The sequence below is a fragment of the Labrus mixtus genome, chromosome 20, assembly GCF_963584025.1.
Source record: "Labrus mixtus chromosome 20, fLabMix1.1, whole genome shotgun sequence".
NCBI lineage: Eukaryota > Metazoa > Chordata > Actinopteri > Labriformes > Labridae > Labrus > Labrus mixtus.
In genome coordinates, this window is record NC_083631.1 from 16,299,981 (window position 1) to 16,319,762 (window position 19,782).

Below are 19,782 nucleotides of genomic sequence, written 5' to 3' on the forward strand. Positions count from 1 at the left end.
AACCAAATGAAAAGGAGTGGCTGATGCATTCAGGTACAGAAGATGAACCTATTTAAAAGCAAATGTGGTCTATTCTTGTTTTTGTCAGGCAAGGACGTCTCGTTTATGGCTAAAGTTGACTCCTCAAAACTGCTGAGGAAGCCCGTCATGAAGTGGCTGAAAGGGAAGTGGCTGGACCTGGGAAGCAAAGCTGGGAAGCACCTGCAGTTCAAAGAGACCTATGACAGAAACACCAAGGTTCATATGTTCTCACTGTGTAATGAAGCCTACAGGAATGATCAGACGTACTAACAGTGTGGTTCTAAGGAGTAGATGTTGGTTAGTCAGTTTGGCTACCATTTGTACCAAACAATAATTAGATGTATTTCAATTCATGGTCCCAAGAGAATAATGTCTATTGACTTTCTCTACAGTAACTCCTTCTTTGACTTATTAACCTGAGGTTGTGTGTCAGTGAACTGTTGACAACAATTGAAGAATGGATACCATGACATTTTTTTAATCAAGGTCCCAGTATGATAAAATCCAATCACTTTAATGATCCCCTGACATTATACAGTACAGTACAGTACTGTTGTCTCATAAACAAATCATTTCAAATTTTACATCAGCCTTATTAGTGTACATATATAGTGCATATTCAAAGTAAACTTTATTTCCAGTAGTAAAGTACACTGGGTAACATGCATGCTCATATACAGTATGCAGGCATGAACATGCATGAAAATATATGTATGTATGTTCTTCTGTATAATATAAACCCTGTATGCAGTGACAAAAAGTAACACACAAAAAACATAGGCCTGGTTAAGCTTGATTGGAGGATTTAGTGAAAGTTGTAAACTTTACCTTACTGAAAGTTTTTGAATTACTAAAAATGCAACCCTTGTTTGTTTTTGCATTGAAATCTCTGATGAAGTTTGAAAACCTGCAGAAAATGCTGAATATGGAGTAAAGAAACTGCGGTGATGAAGCTAAAAGAGTAATGTGTATGAAACCACTATCAGCCAATTCCTTTATCAGCAAGCCAATATCTGTCAAACTGTGTTTTCTATTCACTCCTAGAGTGTGTGTTTGTGTGTGAGTGTGTGTGTGTGGGTACTCAGTTTCGTTTACTAGCGTGTGTTCCTCACACATAACCCCCCCTTTCTCTCTGTCAGATCTACACTTACGAGATGAGCATCATCAAAGTAGTGGATGGAGACGCAGGTGGTTACCGCTGCGAGGTCACCTCCAAAGACAAGTGCGACAGCTGCACATTCGAAGTCTCTGTGCAGGGTAGGTCTGGAGACACGCAATCTCATTATTGTCATCTTCCATTCAGCGTCTCCAGAGTTACTGTGTAACTGGCTTTGTCAGCCAATAACTCAGCGAGTGCGCTACATATTAGGTCCCATCATTTAGCGGCCTAGCGAGGTCATCACTCCATTATTCCTCTGCGGCTCAAGCCTGCTGTGTAATGAATTAACCTCGCCGAGCGCTCACCAGGCTTTCTCCTTCTGTCTGGTTTCAGCCGTACAAGAGGAGCAGCAGGACAACATCTTGGAGGCATTTAAGCGATCGTGAGTGTCAGTGTCGGCGAGGGGTCTACTCAACATGTCAGCCATCACAGTGTCTCACAAACGCTCCTCTGTAGATTGCTGCCTTTGGGTATCTGTCAGTCTCTACCAGCGTCTCTGCGTGTGTGTCTGTCTGTCCCTCAGCAGTAGCCGACTTTGTGCGAGTCAGTCTGTCTGCCATCTTTCTCTCTTTCTGTCACGTCTCAATGCCTTGCTCTCTGCTTCACCTGGAGTCCCTCATGGTTCGGCATCTCAAGTTTTTTCATTCCGTCTCAGGGTCAATCTCTCTCTTATTTTATACGGATTTATTTCCAACTAACAGTCAACTATTTCTGTCTGCTTGTGTGAAATGTACCTATGTGACTGTGTAGCTTTGTTATTTCAGGTGTGTGAAATCAGTAGCACTGACACCTTCGAGACTCACATTTTTGTAATCTATGCTTAAAAAATATAATTCCCCTCCTTCATCAGAGCGTGAGCAGAAACTCAAAGTTAAACTGAGAGACAAAACTGGCAAAAAGACAGCATCACATCGAGGTTCAGACAGGATGTCAGGGTGCTTATTTGCAGAATGCTGATATGAGAGAGAAGGAGAGAGAGAGGGGAGGCAGAGATAAAGATGTGAAAAGTTGGTTAAAACTGAAATATGTTCCTTGAGAGATAATGAATAAGTGTGTCAAACACCTAGTTATGTGGAGGTCACACATTCAGGAGGTAAGTGTGGAGAATCCAATTGGATACTCGCGTGTGGTTCTTTTAACATTTGTGGCCGCAGCACAACAAACTCACTCATTATTCCTCTGGACTTTTTGATTTTAAAGTTCCAGACTTAATTGTGTGTTTCAACTCTGTAATAGCCACAGCGCCCCATCATGTGTCCCTGGGCTGTCAGGCGAGTTTTTCTTTCTTCATGTTGTCGATTTGCCGAATTGTTGGCCGGCTGAAAAGGCACCAAAGGGAAACAGAAAGTTAGTCTGAGGAAAACATACAGCACGCTTGCATTTTAACCTCACACTTTGTGGTGGACAGCATTTTCTTTATTGTCGGGATGCATACATGATTCTCTCTCTGTGTTTGTCATGACAATGCTACACACATGTTGAACGCCAACCTGCAACACATGCAAAACACACCGCAAATTTTAAGTCGTTAAAATTCAAAGGCCACATTAATTTTTCAGGGTTGGACATGATTGTCACGTTGTGCTAGGGTTAGGGTTCGGGTTAGTGTTGGTGAACTTAATACGCCCCTTACCTCTCCTTCTTTGCTCGTCATGGTGCGAGCATATGAAGTTACATGAGTGACCCATGAACCAACACAAACTGCACCTTTGCTTTCTTCCTTTATTTGTTGGATGTCGGATGCAGTATTAAACAATCCCTCAAAAGGGTGCAAATTGGTTGAGATCCAGCTATTCTCATGGCTGTGGTTGTATGTAGTTACATCATTTTCCAGCCCACCTATGGGGTGATCACATGTAGGACAGCGTTATCACCCTGGGAGAAATGCCTCCCATCAGGACGGCAAGGACAACATGGATGGGTGTTACCCTTGGATGAACTGCTCATCCATAGGACATAGTACGATCAAACAGAACTGCTTTTGAATTTTATTGGCATTTACGTTGGTCTGTGAGGGGTTCAATGAGCCTCGACCACGCCAGAGAAACGTTCCACGCTGTAAAGGAGCCGACAAAACTGCTCACGGCGGGGGAACAACACGCACTGTTATTGGTGTGTGCCACACACAGCACTTGTCACCTTGTTGAGCACAAGAGGGTGACTGATGACTCGAAACCATGTGAGTCAGCTGTCGTGTGAGGGAAAATAGGAGGTTTATGTAGCCAAACACAGCTCAATTCTCAACGCATGAAATTGCTTTTTTTCTTCTGTTGTGTGCATCTCAGACTGACATACATCATCATTGCTTCCATGCTTATGACAGTTTAGCCATCCTTCAATCAGATTGCATTCAGCCACTTTTACTTACTGTGATATTTTCAATGTTCGATGCTTTTTTGTTTTTGCTTATTTTTGACCTGTATGTTGCTTTCATCTGCTTGTCTACTGTTATTTCTGTTTGTCACTTGTATTTAGGGCATGATGCTAGCTTTTAGCCCCCATCAATCGCTCTGCTCTATGTTCTCACTCATGCTATTTTTGCATCTATCTGAACACAGGATGAAAAAAGGGTAAGCTTAAACCACAGGCTCTCGTTCATTAGATCTGCTGTGTGCTGGTGGATTTTCTCATGTTGCCTTTGTTAGATTCATAATTGCGTTTTGTAATTTATGTTTCTATGTATTTATAGTGCTAGTTAATGGGAGAGAAAGGAGATTCATTTTAGAATGATCTTTTGTGTTGTAAATAGCATGGGTTTATAATCCTACCAAGATCATTTCCTAAATCTTTTAATTCCAGTGGAGATGCAGGTGAGGATGCGGGGGATCTAGACTTCAGTGCCCTGCTGAAGAAAAGGTAAGACCATCTTCATCAGCTATACAGACACACAAAATGACCTTAAACACATCTCAAATCTGTTTTCTCTCTGCTTTCATCTAATTCCCGGCCATATTCAGGCAGAAGAAACATCAGGAAGTCAAAGAGGAAGTGGATGTTTGGGAAATCTTAAAGGCGGCAAAGCCCTGTGACTATGAGAAGATCGCCTTTGAGTACGGAATCACGGACCTGAGGGGCATGCTGTCGAGGCTGAAGAAGATGAAGAAGGTGGAGCCCAAAAAGAGTGATGGTGAGGAGAGAGGGAAGAGACAGGAGGGAAAAAAAAGAGGACACACTTAGCACAGTGAGGTCACAGGCGGCGAAACCGGAGCTCTGTAATGCGACGGGCTGTAAATACCAGCAGCGTTTAAAGGCCTCTGGGGAGAAGTTATATTGCAGGGACAACAGGTGGAATGTGTTTTAGCATATGATGGCCGCTGGTTGGCACTTGTGGATTATTTGGCAATAAAAGCAGAAGTATACTAACAGATACTTTTGTGTCAGCTTTCCTGAGGAAGTTGGATGCAGCCTACTCAGTGGACAAGGGCAAGAGGATCCAGCTCACAGTGGAGGTGGCCGACCCTGATGTTCCTGTCAAGTGGCTCAAGAATGGACAGGAGATCAAACCATCAGCCAAGTAAGCACATTTCAATTATTCAAGTGAATGTGTCTTGAGTGTGCCCAGCTCTGCATTTTAATATTGGGGTACATGAGGGTTGGCTTTTTTTTTTTTTTTTAACTCAATGCCATTCATTTTTTGAATTCCCTCTAGTGGCCATTAACAGATATTCTGTTTATCAATAGGCAAGGCAGGCAACCACTTTGGGCCCCAGGCAAGTAGGGGGCGCCCAAGGAATGCCAAACTTTAAACCACAGCAGTCGCTAGAAATGTGCAAATTTTGCAATGACAGTAGGAAACCTCCCTAAAGTGGCCCCATATGACAACATTCCCGCTCATTGCCCTGCTTAGTGTGGCTTGCATTTTTGCTCTAAAAACTGATTTTTTTTCGGGAACCTAGCACACGATAAATGCTGGTTGGAGGAGCCCCCAATTAATTTTTGCCTCGGGCCCCAACAGACTCTAGAATCGCCATTTCTACTCAAGAAACTTTAATCACAGCCTGTTGCGCTTCAGTTTTGGCTAGCTTTGGAAATGGTTGGACTAACTAAAATATTGTGACTTTGAGCCCTACTTGATTCTAGAGGTTGGTTGCTGTTCAGGGAACATATTAAACTAAACTAACATTGCAAATAGACGAGAAACCTACTGAGATAAGCCGAAAAATATTCAGTATGGAGTTAATTAAATATGTTTAGGAGCTAGAGACTTAGACTTAAAAAACTTTATTTATCCCAGAGGGATAAATGACTTACTCTAAATTTAGAGAGTTTTCAGCCTGCTGAGCTCTCTTCAGCGTCTGTGTCGCTCTCCTCTTTGCTCTTTTCCCTCCTCCTTCAAAGACTTCTTTTGGTGTTTTATTGAAGAGGCTACAGCTGTTGCAAGTGGTATTTTTTCAATGGTCCCACCATCTGCCATTTTGAGTAGCTCCATGCTGTTCATTGAGATTAAGGCAGTCCTCTTCCTGTTTGATTAGACAGTAACTAATGGAGAGGGGACATTTATTCGCCCAGAACAGCAGCTCCCAGGAGGTTCACCCAGAGTGTGCACTGCGACCGGCTAGATCTAACGAATCAAATGTTTAAGAGGGTACCGAGTTTGGCGATTAGGAAATAAAACACCACATAACAGGAACTTCTTACATTCAGGATGATGAAATATGAAAACAATAACAAGAATTGCGTTAAATCTCAACTTTGTATCAAGTTGAGATTTTGTATTTACAGTCAATTATGAAAATGCATATATCTGTCTAGAAGAAGAATGTTTTATTGAATAGCCCTACTCATTGGTAAATAAACTAAATCTATTTTTTAATTACAAATAAAAAAAGTAAAACAATTACTAAGAAAAATTGTAAAGTTGAGAAAACATGTGGAACAAAAAAAGTAAGACAGGTAGCATTACCTTTAACTTACTTTTTATTTTTATAATAAAAATAAATGTCATAAGATAAGATAATACTGGCACAACCCATTACAAAGGTTCAGTTAGCAAATTTTGCACCCATCAGTTCACCTGGGTGTGTTGGTTTCATATGAGGTGTGGCCAGGGGAATTGTTGGAAATCGTGTGTTGTAGCAGCAGAAAGTAATTGGGCTATTGACCAACAAAATCTTGATTTGAAGACAATTAGTAATGCAGCATTTTCTTCCTTTTTTAAGTCGCAGTATTGTGATGAGCCAACATAGGCTGGTCACATCCTGCTAAAACTTTGTGAGTTAAATCATTTGATTGCCTTCGCCATTAAAACAGCAATGCACCAGGACTTTAAAGGACATGGGAAATGACGCTGCAACTGGATTAATTACCTTCTAAATAAACCTTTGATCAACTAAGAGAAGAAAAACAACCTTTTTATGATTCTGCTGCACCTTGCACCTTTCAACTAGCATGCATTGTAGTTGACACTCTTTTAACACTTTAGCAGCTTGAAATTCAGATCATACGTTAGTGATTCTTTTAATAGGGCTCTGTGTTTTACTCCCCATGATCAACTCTGCCTCACCTGTAGCTTAGCGCTGCAGCAGGTCATTTTTATTTCAGAAATCAAATGAGAGTTTCTCATCCCTTCCTGCTATCGCATGTGATAAATATGTGGCACCGAAGTCCTTTGATTTTTATCATTACGTTTGCACAACAACTGAAATGTTTATGTGTGGGAGCAAAACCTTGTGATTGTGCAGGAACAGGTCTGAAGGTCTCTACGAGAATGTGTGTTTTTCATTCGTAACTGTGAGTCACTCCGCTGTTTTCAGGCGCTCAGCGTCTGTTTGTGGCTGGATTGGCTGAAAGCAATTTTTCATTATTGTCTCTCTCCTTTGATTCTGTGTCTCTCTCCCCACCATCGTTCCTTATACTCGTATAATCCCCCCATGTGTCCAGGTATGTGTTTGAGAGCGTGGGCAACAAGCGGACACTCACTATCAACAAGTGCAACCTGTCTGATGACGCAGCATACGAGTGCGTGGTCGGGGAAGAGAAGTGCTTCACGGAGGTTTTTGTCAAAGGTAGATGAGTCACTGTCTTTGAGGGATCCTTCTTTCAGCAGGGAGAGGCTTTTTTTCTGCTCAGTTTAGCAGATTCTGTCATTTGAGCGCAGAGAGGGCTGACAGCTCTGTTACCATCCTGTGTCTGTGTTTGTCATCTGTTTATTTCAATGCTGTTACGCTGCACGGTAGCACGCTGCTCTCTGTTGTCAGCTCACTCATTTTTAATGGCCTTGTGGCAAGTGAAATTTCAATGTTTTGTTTAATGTCATGTATCACAGTTGTTGTGATGTATGCATTAATGTGCTGTCACATTTGTTAGAGTTTGACTGATAAGTGTGTTCTTAAGGCCGCTTTGATTCCTGTTCAGATGAAATGTTATACTTTTGGTCAATATTCAGTATGAATACATACAATATGAAATCATTGAACTTCCCGAAAAATTACAAATATGTACTTTTTCTTTTCTCGTACATCAATTTTTTAAATTGTATTTCAAAAGATTATAACATATTATACGGTCTATATGGCATTATCAGTCTTACTCTGGTGCTTTTATCTCTGTGGCATTTTTTTTTTCTTTGTTTGTATGAGAGGATTTTGATGAATGTAATTAGCTCTATGGCTTCTATAATAATCCAGTGCTTTGCTCTGTGTGCTCACTGCTGCTCAACACTGCGTTTACAATTTCAGAGGCCGTACAAGAGGGTAAGCTCTTCACCACAGACACAGCGGCCCATGCAGCGAACCTGTGTGTCTGTGCGTGTGTGTATTTGTGTCCATAGAAACATCATCCACCTCGCTCTTTGTAAACATCTTCATCAGAGCCTTTTGTTGTTGATTCATCTCGACATCAGTGAGGGAGTTCATCAGATGACAGCTAGTCAAAACTAGCAGTCATCTAGTTTTAAATAAGACATAAGACATCACTTTAAATAAGACATAAAGTACTTAGGCAAAAGCTCGGGCTTTTGCTGTGTTCATGTTTTGAAGTGATTACTATGGGAAAGGATTTTCCCACAACTAAATCAAATTCACTCACACTCACAAAGCTCTGTGAAATGATGATCAAGATGATTTATGTTCATGTAAAACGATGTGCTTATACTATTTACTTCATAACGTAGTAGTAGTAGTCCTGTAGTATTAGAAGTAGTAATTACTTTGCTTTACGTTCTCCTGAGAATAAATTACCATATTAGTCTTTACTGAATGTGACACCTGGTGAGCCAACACGCCTTTGGGTCATATGATGTAAATTAGTTCGTAAATGCCATTAGCAATTAAAAAATCTATGAGGTCACATTTCCGTAGTGCATCAATCCAATTATCCATACTACTGTATATCCATATAAGATATTAAACATTGTCCTTTTAAAAAAATCGCCTGCAAGTCCCTTTTTGCAAGTTTTAAACGTTTCTATTTCCAGCCAATTGTCATTATTTAGCACTTCTTTTTGACAAATACCAAAAGATTATAATGCATGTTCCTTGTTGGTGGATTTTACAACTTCCTTGTTAGATGTATGTAAGCTCTGACTGAGATAGTTTAATGAAACTAACTATTTACTTTATAACGTAGTAGTAGTAGTCCTGTAGTATTAGAAGTCGTAATTACTTTGCTTTACGTTCTCCTGAGAATAAGTTACCATATTAGTCTTTACTGAATGTGACACCTGAAGTGTTACAAAAGTAAAAGATCTGCATGTTTTAGAATTTGGCATTACGCTACGGCTCATTATACATATATATATTAGAGCTAACATAAAGACAGCTGTAGGTGATGGTACATCATGATTCACAATGTACTGAACAAATCTACAAAGCTATACTATATGCCCTGTAAGCTAGCTAGCAACTGCGCTTGTATGCACTTGCTAGCTAGCAGCATAAAAAAAACCTCAACAGCTACAGACCGATACACCTCCTCTCAAAACTAATTAATCGATTATTGCAAACCAGACTTCACTATGGGAGATAAACTGATGAAAGTACCACAAATCTATAAAGGGTGTTTTCACTTTTCAAGTTAGGCATGCGGCTCACTTCGGGGATGCAGGTAAACATAGCCTCCACGTTTATGTAAGCCGACTGTGTTGACCACACGCTGTGCCGTGTACATTTTCAGAGTCTAACTGCTGCTTTGTGCTCGCTGTCTCCTTGGTCTCCTGAGGGAAAAGTCATTCTTCAGAAAAAATAACACAGTACACTGAAGACATTAAGCGTATTTCACCTAACTTTTGTAAGGGCTCGCAGTCATATTGTGCTTGTTTTGATGGCGCTGTGACAGTGGTTTAGAGAGTTTCTGGGCTTTCCAGCGGAGGTTGAAAAAAATGGAGATGTCCAGAGGGGGACTGGATGCTGACGATGACAAATAGCTCAGTCTAGCAGAGCATCAAAACATCACACCATGTGGTTACACAATGGGACTCCCACCACCTCAGGAGATGTGCAGTACCTTCCGCCTCTACATGACGGTTGTGTTTTGTGGCATTGATAAGGACACTAAAATCATATTGTCCCGTTAATCCAAATCTAAAAAAAAAAAGGATTTTGGAGTGTAAGTCTTTTCTCCTTCCTTAGAACACTTTAAAATGCCACCCACCACCCATCTGTGGAGGAAGGGAGGACAAAAGTACCTGAAATACATCTAATAACCAGTAAAGTGTGATCTAGAAAAATAATGTCCTGTATAACTGAAGCTGCAGCTCCTAGCTCTGTAGCTACTGTTAATATGGTTTGCAAGATTGTGGTTTTAAACACCTCCATGAACATACAAACACTCATAATACAACTCAAGAGCAGACAACAACACAGCAAGTATTTTAACTTACATTAGCTGGGTTGCTCCATGAGCCTGCTTTTTTTTTTTTAGAGAATGGCCAAGCAAGGAGATATTCGCAGAATTACATGCTGTGTTCCCTTGGCAACAATTAACATGTCGTGTCTGTCATGGCGGCTGTGTCAAGGTGGTCGCCACGACAAGACATGTCCCGTTACAACTATAAAATTAAGGATTTCTTAACTGTTGGAAATATTTGAGGAAATGTAAGTACTCAGCAAACAAACAAATATTACATAGGTTTAGTCCATTTTTTATTATTTAAGATATTTTAATGTAAAAAATTAATCTGAATTAAATCCAGCCCAACTTTGCTGCTGATTTTTAAAAAGACACTTTAAACTAAATGTTGCTTGATTTGGACTGTACAGGCAGCCTGCATTTCAGTTCAAATCAAGACTTTGCATGTGCCAAAATTTGTCTTTGACAAAGACCATGTATGTTTATGTGATATGCCTTGTAAAAAAAAACTTACTCACTCCACTCAAGTAGCCTACAGCTGTTTGCTCACCATGCTTCTTTCATCCTCCACTCATGTTCCTGGTCAGAATTACTCTAGTGGTTTAGATACATGATTCATACAACACAACAGTACAGTCTTTCAGTGACTCAGTAACAAGTCTGTTGTTTTTTAAGTTTGACTTGAAGCTTTATCTTTGTGTTTAGAGCCTCCAATCACCATCACCAAGCTGCTGGATGACGTTCACACCGTGGTGGGCGAGAAGGTGGAGTTTGAGGTGGAGGTGTCTGAGGAGGGAGCCAACGTCAAATGGTGAGCCAACACGCCTTTGGGTCATATGATGTAAATTAGTTCGTAAATGCCATTAGCAATTAAAAAATCTATGAGGTCACATTTCCGTAGTGCATCAATCCAATTATCCATACTACTGTATATCCATACAAGATATTAAACATTGCCCTTTTAAAAAAATCGCCTGCAAGTCCCTTTTTGCAAGTTTTAAACGTTTCTATTTCCAGCCAATTGTCATTATTTAGCACTTCTTTTTGACAAATACCAAAAGATTATAATGCATGTTCCTTGTTGTTGGATTTTACAACTTCCTTGTCAGATGTACGTAAGCTCTGACTGAGATAGTTTAATGAAAAATCATTTCCATGAACAACCATGTAATGATTCTATTCTAGTTCTCTAATTGCTTAATGCAGGCCTTTTAACCACTAGATGTATCTGAGAAAATGTTCTCCTTCCTCTCCATCTGAAAAATGTGGCAACGCCTTGAAATCCCTGAAGGCCCCGGTCATGTAGAACATTGCAGACATGTCAATCAGCGCTTCCTTTCCTCTCTGTGTGTCGAAATGTCACTGGAGCTTGTGTGTTTGTGCGTGTGTGTGTGTGTGTGTGTGTGTGTCTCTCCTCAGGATGAAAGATGGAGTTGAGCTGACCAAAGACTCAGCAGGTTCAAAGTACAGGTTCAAAAAGGATGGGAAGAGGCACATTTTGATCATAAATGAAGCGACTTTGGAGGATATTGGAATGTATCACGCCCTGACTAACGGTGGAGAGTCACAGGCAGAACTGGAAGTTGAAGGTCTGATTTCCTCTGTTTCAATCTTAGTGTTTAAGGGCTATTTTCTTCAAGATTTTTTGCCGAAATTGCTTTTTCAAAGTTATACAATCATAACTGGTGCGTATCCAACAAGCTGAAAACATAAAATCCAACATGTAAAATGGAACTACCAACTGTTGCTCAAACTGATAAATCCTGTGTGACTTCTTTTGAACATCAGCAGAACATGAAAATGTATCTCATAAGCTACACACTTTCAAAAGTCTGGTTAAATTTTAAAGCATCAGAAGTAGCAATTTATGGATGATGAGATTGTGGCCAAAGTTTGCTAACAAGCATTTCAGACATGGCTGCTCAATTAGGAACTTAAAGAAAAATTACACACCACCACATGATGATGTTTTCCATTCTGACAAGCATGAAAAGCCATAAATTAGTCATTACTCATGTCGTAATTAATATTACTCAGTTAATCCCTTGTATCAGTGGTTCATCTCACTGTTGGTCATGCTTATTTTAATTTACACCTCCCAAAAATTGACGTTTGGGTCATTCTACGCTGCAAAAATCAGTCTACATGCCTCCAAGACAGATGGGGCCCAAAATCAATTAGAGTGAGAGATTTTGTGAGCTTGCTGTGTGACCAATCATAGTTATGGTGAAGCAGGTGATAAAGATATGTGCTGTTGCTACCATGGATCCAGACTGTCTGCACCCCAAAATAATGGAGGACAACTCTATTGTTGTGTGATTTTATTTCTTACACCCTTAAGTGTCACCAAATCACATTACAGTGGCAAATATCACCGAAGATAAGTTTCCAAAATATATACTGTAAAAGCAACCTGCTCTACAGCTCCTAGCTTGTCGCAGGGTTACGGCTAGCTCATTTCATTTTGTACTTACAAATAAAATACTAATGTTAAGTGTTAACGGAATCATTTGGAATTCAAGGATTCAACATTAAGCCATTGTAGAATTTTCACTCCAGTGTTTGTTTGGATTAAATTGATTTACAAATATTATGTTTTGACAGAGCTAAGCTAGCTGTTTCCCATCTTTACGCCAAGCTCAGCTAAACTTATCTAATTTAAGTTAACTGGTTGCCGGCTACATATTAAAAGAGGATGATCATGTTACGCAAGAAAGCAAACAGGCAAATCTAAAAGCCTGGCTAGCCATTTCCAATCTTTGCACTGATTTTAGCTCTTTGCTGGCTCCAGCTACATATGAAGAATTGTCTATTATTTTATCTTTGTCTCATCATAAAAACAGCATAGGTCATTATCAAATGGTCAAGCAAATCCCTTTTTGTAAAATAAAAGAGAAACATAAGAATATTGATTTGAATGTCTTTCAATTCTTAGCATTCTCAGACTACTAGTTCCTCAAGCTCACTGCAGATAATTTCAGACCTACAGTTATACATTGCTTCCTGTCATTGGCAGGAGTGATCTGTGTTCATAAATAGACCTGTGAAAAAATATGTATTGATTGATGTGAGTGGTGTCTTTGCTTCAGATAAGGAGCTTGAGGTCCTGCAGAGCATAGCTGACCTGACAGTGAAGGCTGCTGATCAGGCTGTATTCAAGTGTGAAGTGTCTGATGAAAAAGTGACAGGGAAATGGTTCAAGGACGGAGTGGAGGTCCAGGCCAGTGATCGCATCAAAATGACACACATTGGAAGGTATTGTATTAGACAGCTGTAGGTTTGTGTGTATATGTTTCACACAAACACACAAACAAACACACAACAAAACCATATAGCTATCATAACAGGCACTGTTTGACACATGGCTTGCCAAACTATTACCAAAGGGTTTTCTTAGTTGTGTGACCCAATTTTTTGGAAATGCTGCAATCTGTAAAGCTCTAACCTCTAAACACACACAGACAAACACACACAGACACATCACACACACACCCCTAGGGTCCGGGGTTTCTCTCAGTAATCCCTCCATCAGAGCCGCCCGTGGCAGGAGATATGCCAAGGCAACAGCGGTCACACAAGGTGAAAGCCATTTAGTATGTTTCTCACTCTGCAATATTGCCTCACAGAGTGTGTTGCCAGGGCAACTGTCTTTTGCATAATTACGGGTCACAAAAAGTGTTGTCTCCTTGGTAACATCTGGAAACATGTCCCCAGGACCCACAAGCTGACGATTGATGACGTGAAGTCTTCGGATGCTGGGGATTATACCTTTGTCCCTGATGGCTACGCATTTTCTCTCTCAGCAAAACTCAACTTCCTCGGTGAGAAAGCCAAAATACGAAAAAGATTTGATTTTTAATTTTCAATTTGTTCTCAAAATGTCAAGAGTAATTCATATGTTTTCCCCCTTAGAAATCAAGATTGACTATGTTCCAAGACAAGGTAAGTCCGTTTTTTTTTTTATAAATGAAATGTGTTCTTCTATTTTTTCCAAGTCAGTAAAGTAGATGTCTTGTTCTCCGATGTGCAGATGCAGACTTCACCACGCGTCCCTTTTATTTGTTTCGTATTCTCGTCTGTCCCGTAAGCTAAGCCCGCATGTGTTGTATTACGACATTATGTACAAGAGGTAACTCTGCTCAGGCCCGGTTAGTCCTGGAGAAGTGTGAGTGCAGGCCAGCGGGGGAAAGGGGAGGAGGGGGGGTAATCATGTTTAAGCACGGTGCGGGACAACTTTGCCTAGTGTGAGTGCACCCTTAGAGTCATTTCCCTTAAGATGCACTTAGCCGAAGGGTTGTATTTGTTTTGCTGATGAGGGAAAATATCAGCAGTTTCCTCAGACTCACAGACCCACAGTTAACATCATATGCTTAAAAGACAAACTCAACATTGCACCCAGTGTATAAGTTGCTCTTTAGAGTCTCTCAATATTAGGCGTTGTGCTTCAAAGTATTACATTTTATTCTGACCAAAGCTGCTCCTCTTTTAAAAAAAAAGAGATAAAGAAATAATGTTGAATTGACAGCCAATGTAAAATGATAATAGGTCTGTGCAAATTCAGTTTTCCATCTAGAATTCAATTCTGAATACAACTTCCATCATAAAAATGATTAAATTAAAAATACTGACTGATGCCTTCAATGAGAAAATAACTATATTGATGTCCTGCTTTGCTTCTAACCTGAATGACCTCTTGACTCCTGTCCTCTACCCCATGAAAGACCCTCCCAAAATACACCTGGACGCCGGCGGCAGCGGCAACAAGAACACCATTATCGTGGTGGCTGGAAACAAACTTCGCCTTGACGTTGAGATCACAGGAGAGCCGGCCCCCACTGTGTGCTGGATGAAAGGAGACCAAGTGAGGAGGAATAGAGACAATTTTCACGTTGACGCAGTCAAATATAACGTCACATTCTCTATACCTTTGTGCGTCAATCAGGGTATCAAACCGTTAGTCACTCAGGCACAAAAAAAGGAGTGAAACATAGACTTGAGTGGGAAGGTTGAATCATGTCATTGTGACAGCTGTGCCATCACAATGCGACACCACTTCAAACAATCGCTTTGTTCTGTTTGTCTCCATCCTGCCCTGTGTTGTACTGTAGGTGGTGTCTGAGGCTGAGGGGAGGGTCCGTGTGGAGACCAGGAAGACCCTGTGCAGCTTTGTAATTGAAGGAGCGGAGAAGGAGGATGAAGGCCACTACTCCATCACTGTGACTAACCCCGCTGGTGAAGACAAGGCTCAACTCTTTGTCAAGATCGTGGGTAAGCTCTTTATTTCACTTTTTCAGCCTTTAATTTAATTTCTTCTATAAGTCCCATTCTATTTAAATCAGGACAGACTCGAGTAAGAGTTTAAAATTTTTCATTTGACAGTTTAGGAAAGATAAATATGCAATATCTTTAGCGATTAGACTCCGTCATGTTGACTTTGCGCCCTCAGAAGGGTAGCATGGCCGACAGCAGGATAGGATACCCCCCCAATGGAGTCTACACAGTGGTGGTGATAGAAGAATGCAGGATGAGATCAGGAGTGGGTTTCTGAGGCATAATGGAGAGAAAATAATTAAAGATAAATAGAGAACATTTTCCCTAATAGTCAATCAATCAATCAATCAACTTTTATTTGTATAGCGTCAACTCATAACAAGTGTTATCTCGAGACACTTTACAAGAAGCAGGTAAAATACCTTACTCATTGTCTGTTAACATTACAAAAGAGCAGGTAAAAAGACCTTACTCATTGTTATGTTACAAAGATCCGGCCTATCCATCATGAGCACTTTAGCAAAGCAGCAAAAGTTACAGTGGTAAGAAAAAACTGCCTTATTAAAAGGCAGAAATCTTCGGCCAGATCCCCGGCTCATGACGAAACAGTCTTCACAGGCCTAGACTGCGCCGGGCTTGGAAAGGGATAGGGGGAGAGATGGGATAAGATGCAGGAAGAGGGATAGAGAGCAAGGGGGTGGGGGGAGGTAGACCGTCCATCAGCAATCCGGTGGGGAGGGGAGGGGGTGTGGGGGGGTTGTTCTGGCAGGCCGCCAACCCACGATAGTGACTGTTTGTTTACAGTATATTTAAAGAAAACTGAGTTGTAGGTCTATGCTAGTGTCTTAGCACAACTTTGTCTTCCTTGTTTTCACCACTGAAAGTGTTCATGCAGAAAAAATAACCTTGTACCAAAACTCATGGTAAGTTCCATGCAAGATCAAACAACTACTCAGGCACCCAAATAGTACTCATTAACCTTGATATTTTTCCTTTGTTTTTTTACTTCACCTTTCTCAAAATCCTTTTTTGCATCTGTTACGACACCTAAAGGCTAATCATTACAAAAAATAATTCAAAAGATACTGTCAGCAGTAGAATAAAAGTAACTAAGATTTACCTCACTCAGTCACTCCTATAGATATGAGCCAAGATCAGATGATCTAGAAATTAATATTAACCAGTGGCAGCAATGTTGTTGAACAGTGTTTTTCTATGTATTACGAGACTTTGCTTCGAAAAACGATACTGTGAAAATGTTTTTATTATGTCATATTTCGTGGAAAAGACCTCCTCTAAAAGTTTTTTTGCAGTAAAGTGTAAATGAAAGAATATAAATAGTTTATTAAGTTAAAACCAAATAAAAGGTGGAATAGTCTGAATTTAGTATTAACTGAATTCCTGGCACTCGTGCCTTCTCTCATCTTTTTTCAATCTCTTCTCTCTTTCCATTTCCGACTCTAACCGGCCTCTCCAGATGTGCCCAACCCTCCTGAGAATGTCAAATGCACATCAGTTGGTGAGGACTCTGCCATAATCACATGGGACCCTCCCTCATTTGACGGCGGAGTTCCTATTAAAGGTACCCATGGAGCTAATGTTCACATCTGATGTCTCAGTCTCCAGAGAAAACAGCAGTTTCCAATCCCCTCTGTGTATAAAATTGCAATGGGAACCTTTGGTCTCAATAACATTTTTAATGACTCCACTGATGATGACTACGATGGTATTGCTTCCTAAAGGGTACCTGATGGAGAGGAAAAAGGCTGGCTCCTCCAGATGGACCAAGCTCAACTTCGATGTTTATGAATCCAACACGTATGAGGCAAAGAGGATGATTGAAGGTGTACTTTACGAGATGAGAGTGTTTGCAGTCAACGGCATTGGCATCTCTCAGCCCAGTGAAAACTCCAAGCCCTTCATGCCCATTGGTGCGTTGCCATTTATCATTAGCAGAATGCTTAATTAACAGAGGCTTTTCACACAGTGCTCATTTTGAGGGAGCTTAACCTACCTCCCATCCCATTTACACTGGGTATTAACGTATTAATTAGCTCCTGTCTCTCTCAGCCCCCACCAGTGAGCCCTGTCGTCTCACCGTGGAAGATGTGACAGACTCTACCTGTGCACTCAAGTGGCGTCCTCCAGAGAAAATCGGAGCAGGCGGCATCGATGGCTACATCATTGAATACTGCAAAGAAGGAAGTAAATATATGATAAATATTGATAAACTTTATACGAACACTATTCACCATATTCACACAGGAGCCATTTTCTACTAAAATGACCTTCAGGGTAGTAAGCTCTAATGCTTTCATGATTTGGTATCGCTGCGTCCAGGTTTTCAAACTTTAAAGGGAGGAAACTTGACCAATGTAATCATTTTAACACTTCCTTATTCAACAGCCGCTGTAAAAGACAGGTAAAATAGACCATATTTCAAGTAAAAACATGTGTGATTTCCCATTAACTATATACAACAAAATCATGATAGTTAGCGTCAACATTTAACCAATTGCCAGCTAACTTTCCCTTAGCTAGCTAGCATCATAGTAGAATGTTATCATGTAAAACTATTGAATAGTACTGGTCACAAGAAACATTAGCTATTGTCTAGCAACTAACCGGTTGTCATATTTGTTGTCATAGCACATTTGTGTGTATGTAAAGTGAATTGCAGAGAGTTTTGTATGTTGAATTAATTTACCAAAGGTAAATACATTGAATGTGGATCTTTATGTATAACAGTATTGTAACTTTTTGTTTCCAGTTGGGTGTTTCTCTTTTAGCATCACTTTCTCTGTCTGTTTAGCTAAAAGTCTACTTTTTCAACTAGCTAACAATGCTATTAATATGTGTAAGGAGAACTAACCAGCAAAATACAAAAATATTAACTTTTAAACCAAAAAGTAATTCTTAAAAATTACGTTGAACCAAAACTGCTCAGCCCTTTTAAGCGTCAACTATCCTATAAGTCAGCTAGCTAGCCATTATTTAAGATAGAAAACCTGACAGATGCTTGCTAAAAATTAGTCTACTGTTGCCAAAAGTTATTTCGAACCAGCCATTATGACTTTAAACAGCATTATGAAAGAATGGAAAGGTTTTTAGGCAAGGGAAAAGAAGGCCTACTAAGTGTGAGTTCAAAGAATTACTGAACGGTCATTTATTGTCACATCTGATCTTTTCTCTCTTTTTTGCTTTTTCTCCTCTTCTGTTTTGACTCATTCCTTAGGTGATGACTGGGTTCAAGCAAATGAGGGGCTAGTGGGAATGAACCAGTACAGGGTGAAAGGTCTCCCAGTGGGAGAGAAGATGCTGTTCAGAGTGGTGGCTGTCAACAAGGCTGGACGCAGCCCCCCCGCCGTTCTCGCCCAGGCTGTCACTATCAGGGAGATCATGGGTCAGGGGCATGTTTGTCAACTGTTATTTTCTTAAAGGAAATCCAATTGTGCCTCATATTTAAATATATCATACATTTACTTTGATCTAATCATTAAACTTATCAGTGTGTCTGAACTGTTATAGAGCTTTTGGAAAAATCACTAAGGTCAAAACTTAAACCACCATCTACAAAGAAGACAAAATATATACAAGAAATAATTTAATTCTGTTCAAAGTAAAATATTTTATATCTACCCACTTTGATTTTACTGATTTATCTTTCTTTGTGTTTTGTATTTTCTCCCCACAGAGAACCCAAAGATCCGCGTTCCTCGCAACCTTAGGACCAAACTCATCGCACGCGTGGGCGATAAGGTGAACTTGGTCATCCCCTTCCAGGTTAGTCCAAGTCCAGCCAACTTGCCATTTTACCTTCTACTGTGAAGTATTAAACTCAATCCAATTAACAGTTCAAACAGTTCCACCACCTGTAGCCACACGGTGCTAAGAGATGACTTACTCCACATTGAACTTGTACTAGAAGAATGCTTGAATTTGGCTTTTTTTTTTTTTTTTAAACCAGTAAACATTTATATCCTGGGTAATTGCAGTCGGGGGAGGGGTAGAGATCCCTGGCGTAGTTAAGTTGAAGTAGAGACCAAAATGGATGAAAAAGAGAAGTGAAGTGGTTCCACTGTCAAAACATCAGACAGCCTCTATATTGTTATGGTTGCTAATGTCAGTATATTGTATCCAAAAACACTTCTCTTGTGTTCTTTGGTTAGAGAAAGTAACCAGATAAATGCCACCGATTTTTCAAGCTGCTCTCTTAAAGGGCCTTTTATCTTCTTCTGAAATGCTAATCAGATCCGTATACTTTGCTGGTTACAGAGAGGGCAAGATCTGAAAGGGCACAGGGAGCATTACAGCATTTGACAGCAACTTTCAAAATATGGCAAAAGTAAAAAAAAGAAGCTAACCATAAGTAGCAAAGGGGAAGCAACTGTTATGAATAAAAATTGACAAGGAAAAGTGAGCCGTGGCTCTGCTTGCTTTTGAAGAAGCAGATGAAAAGCCTGTTCTGAGAGAGAGGACGCGGCTACATGATGTTCTCCTGTGAGAACAGAGCACCCACATCTCTGTCATCTTATCCAAGAGCT

General features: G+C 40.3%; 1 protein-coding gene across 6 annotated transcripts in view; it reads left to right on the forward strand.

Moving 5' to 3' along the window:
• mybpc2a (myosin binding protein Ca) overlaps positions 1-19,782 on the forward strand; it is a 50,489-nt gene that overhangs the window by 22,271 nt on the left and 8,436 nt on the right. For all 6 annotated transcript variants that reach the window (XM_061065602.1, XM_061065603.1, XM_061065604.1 and 3 more), the window contains 19 exons: positions 89-237; positions 1,161-1,278; positions 1,514-1,562; positions 3,980-4,036; positions 4,138-4,307; positions 4,562-4,694; positions 7,061-7,185; positions 10,673-10,778; positions 11,387-11,556; positions 13,057-13,222; positions 13,682-13,788; positions 13,880-13,909; positions 14,689-14,828; positions 15,076-15,235; positions 16,716-16,820; positions 16,981-17,169; positions 17,309-17,443; positions 18,474-18,641; positions 18,933-19,021. In XM_061065602.1, the coding sequence (XP_060921585.1) occupies positions 89-237; positions 1,161-1,278; positions 1,514-1,562; positions 3,980-4,036; positions 4,138-4,307; positions 4,562-4,694; positions 7,061-7,185; positions 10,673-10,778; positions 11,387-11,556; positions 13,057-13,222; positions 13,682-13,788; positions 13,880-13,909; positions 14,689-14,828; positions 15,076-15,235; positions 16,716-16,820; positions 16,981-17,169; positions 17,309-17,443; positions 18,474-18,641; positions 18,933-19,021 (2,366 nt within the window). The remainder of the gene's footprint in view (positions 1-88; positions 238-1,160; positions 1,279-1,513; positions 1,563-3,979; positions 4,037-4,137; positions 4,308-4,561; positions 4,695-7,060; positions 7,186-10,672; positions 10,779-11,386; positions 11,557-13,056; positions 13,223-13,681; positions 13,789-13,879; positions 13,910-14,688; positions 14,829-15,075; positions 15,236-16,715; positions 16,821-16,980; positions 17,170-17,308; positions 17,444-18,473; positions 18,642-18,932; positions 19,022-19,782) is intronic.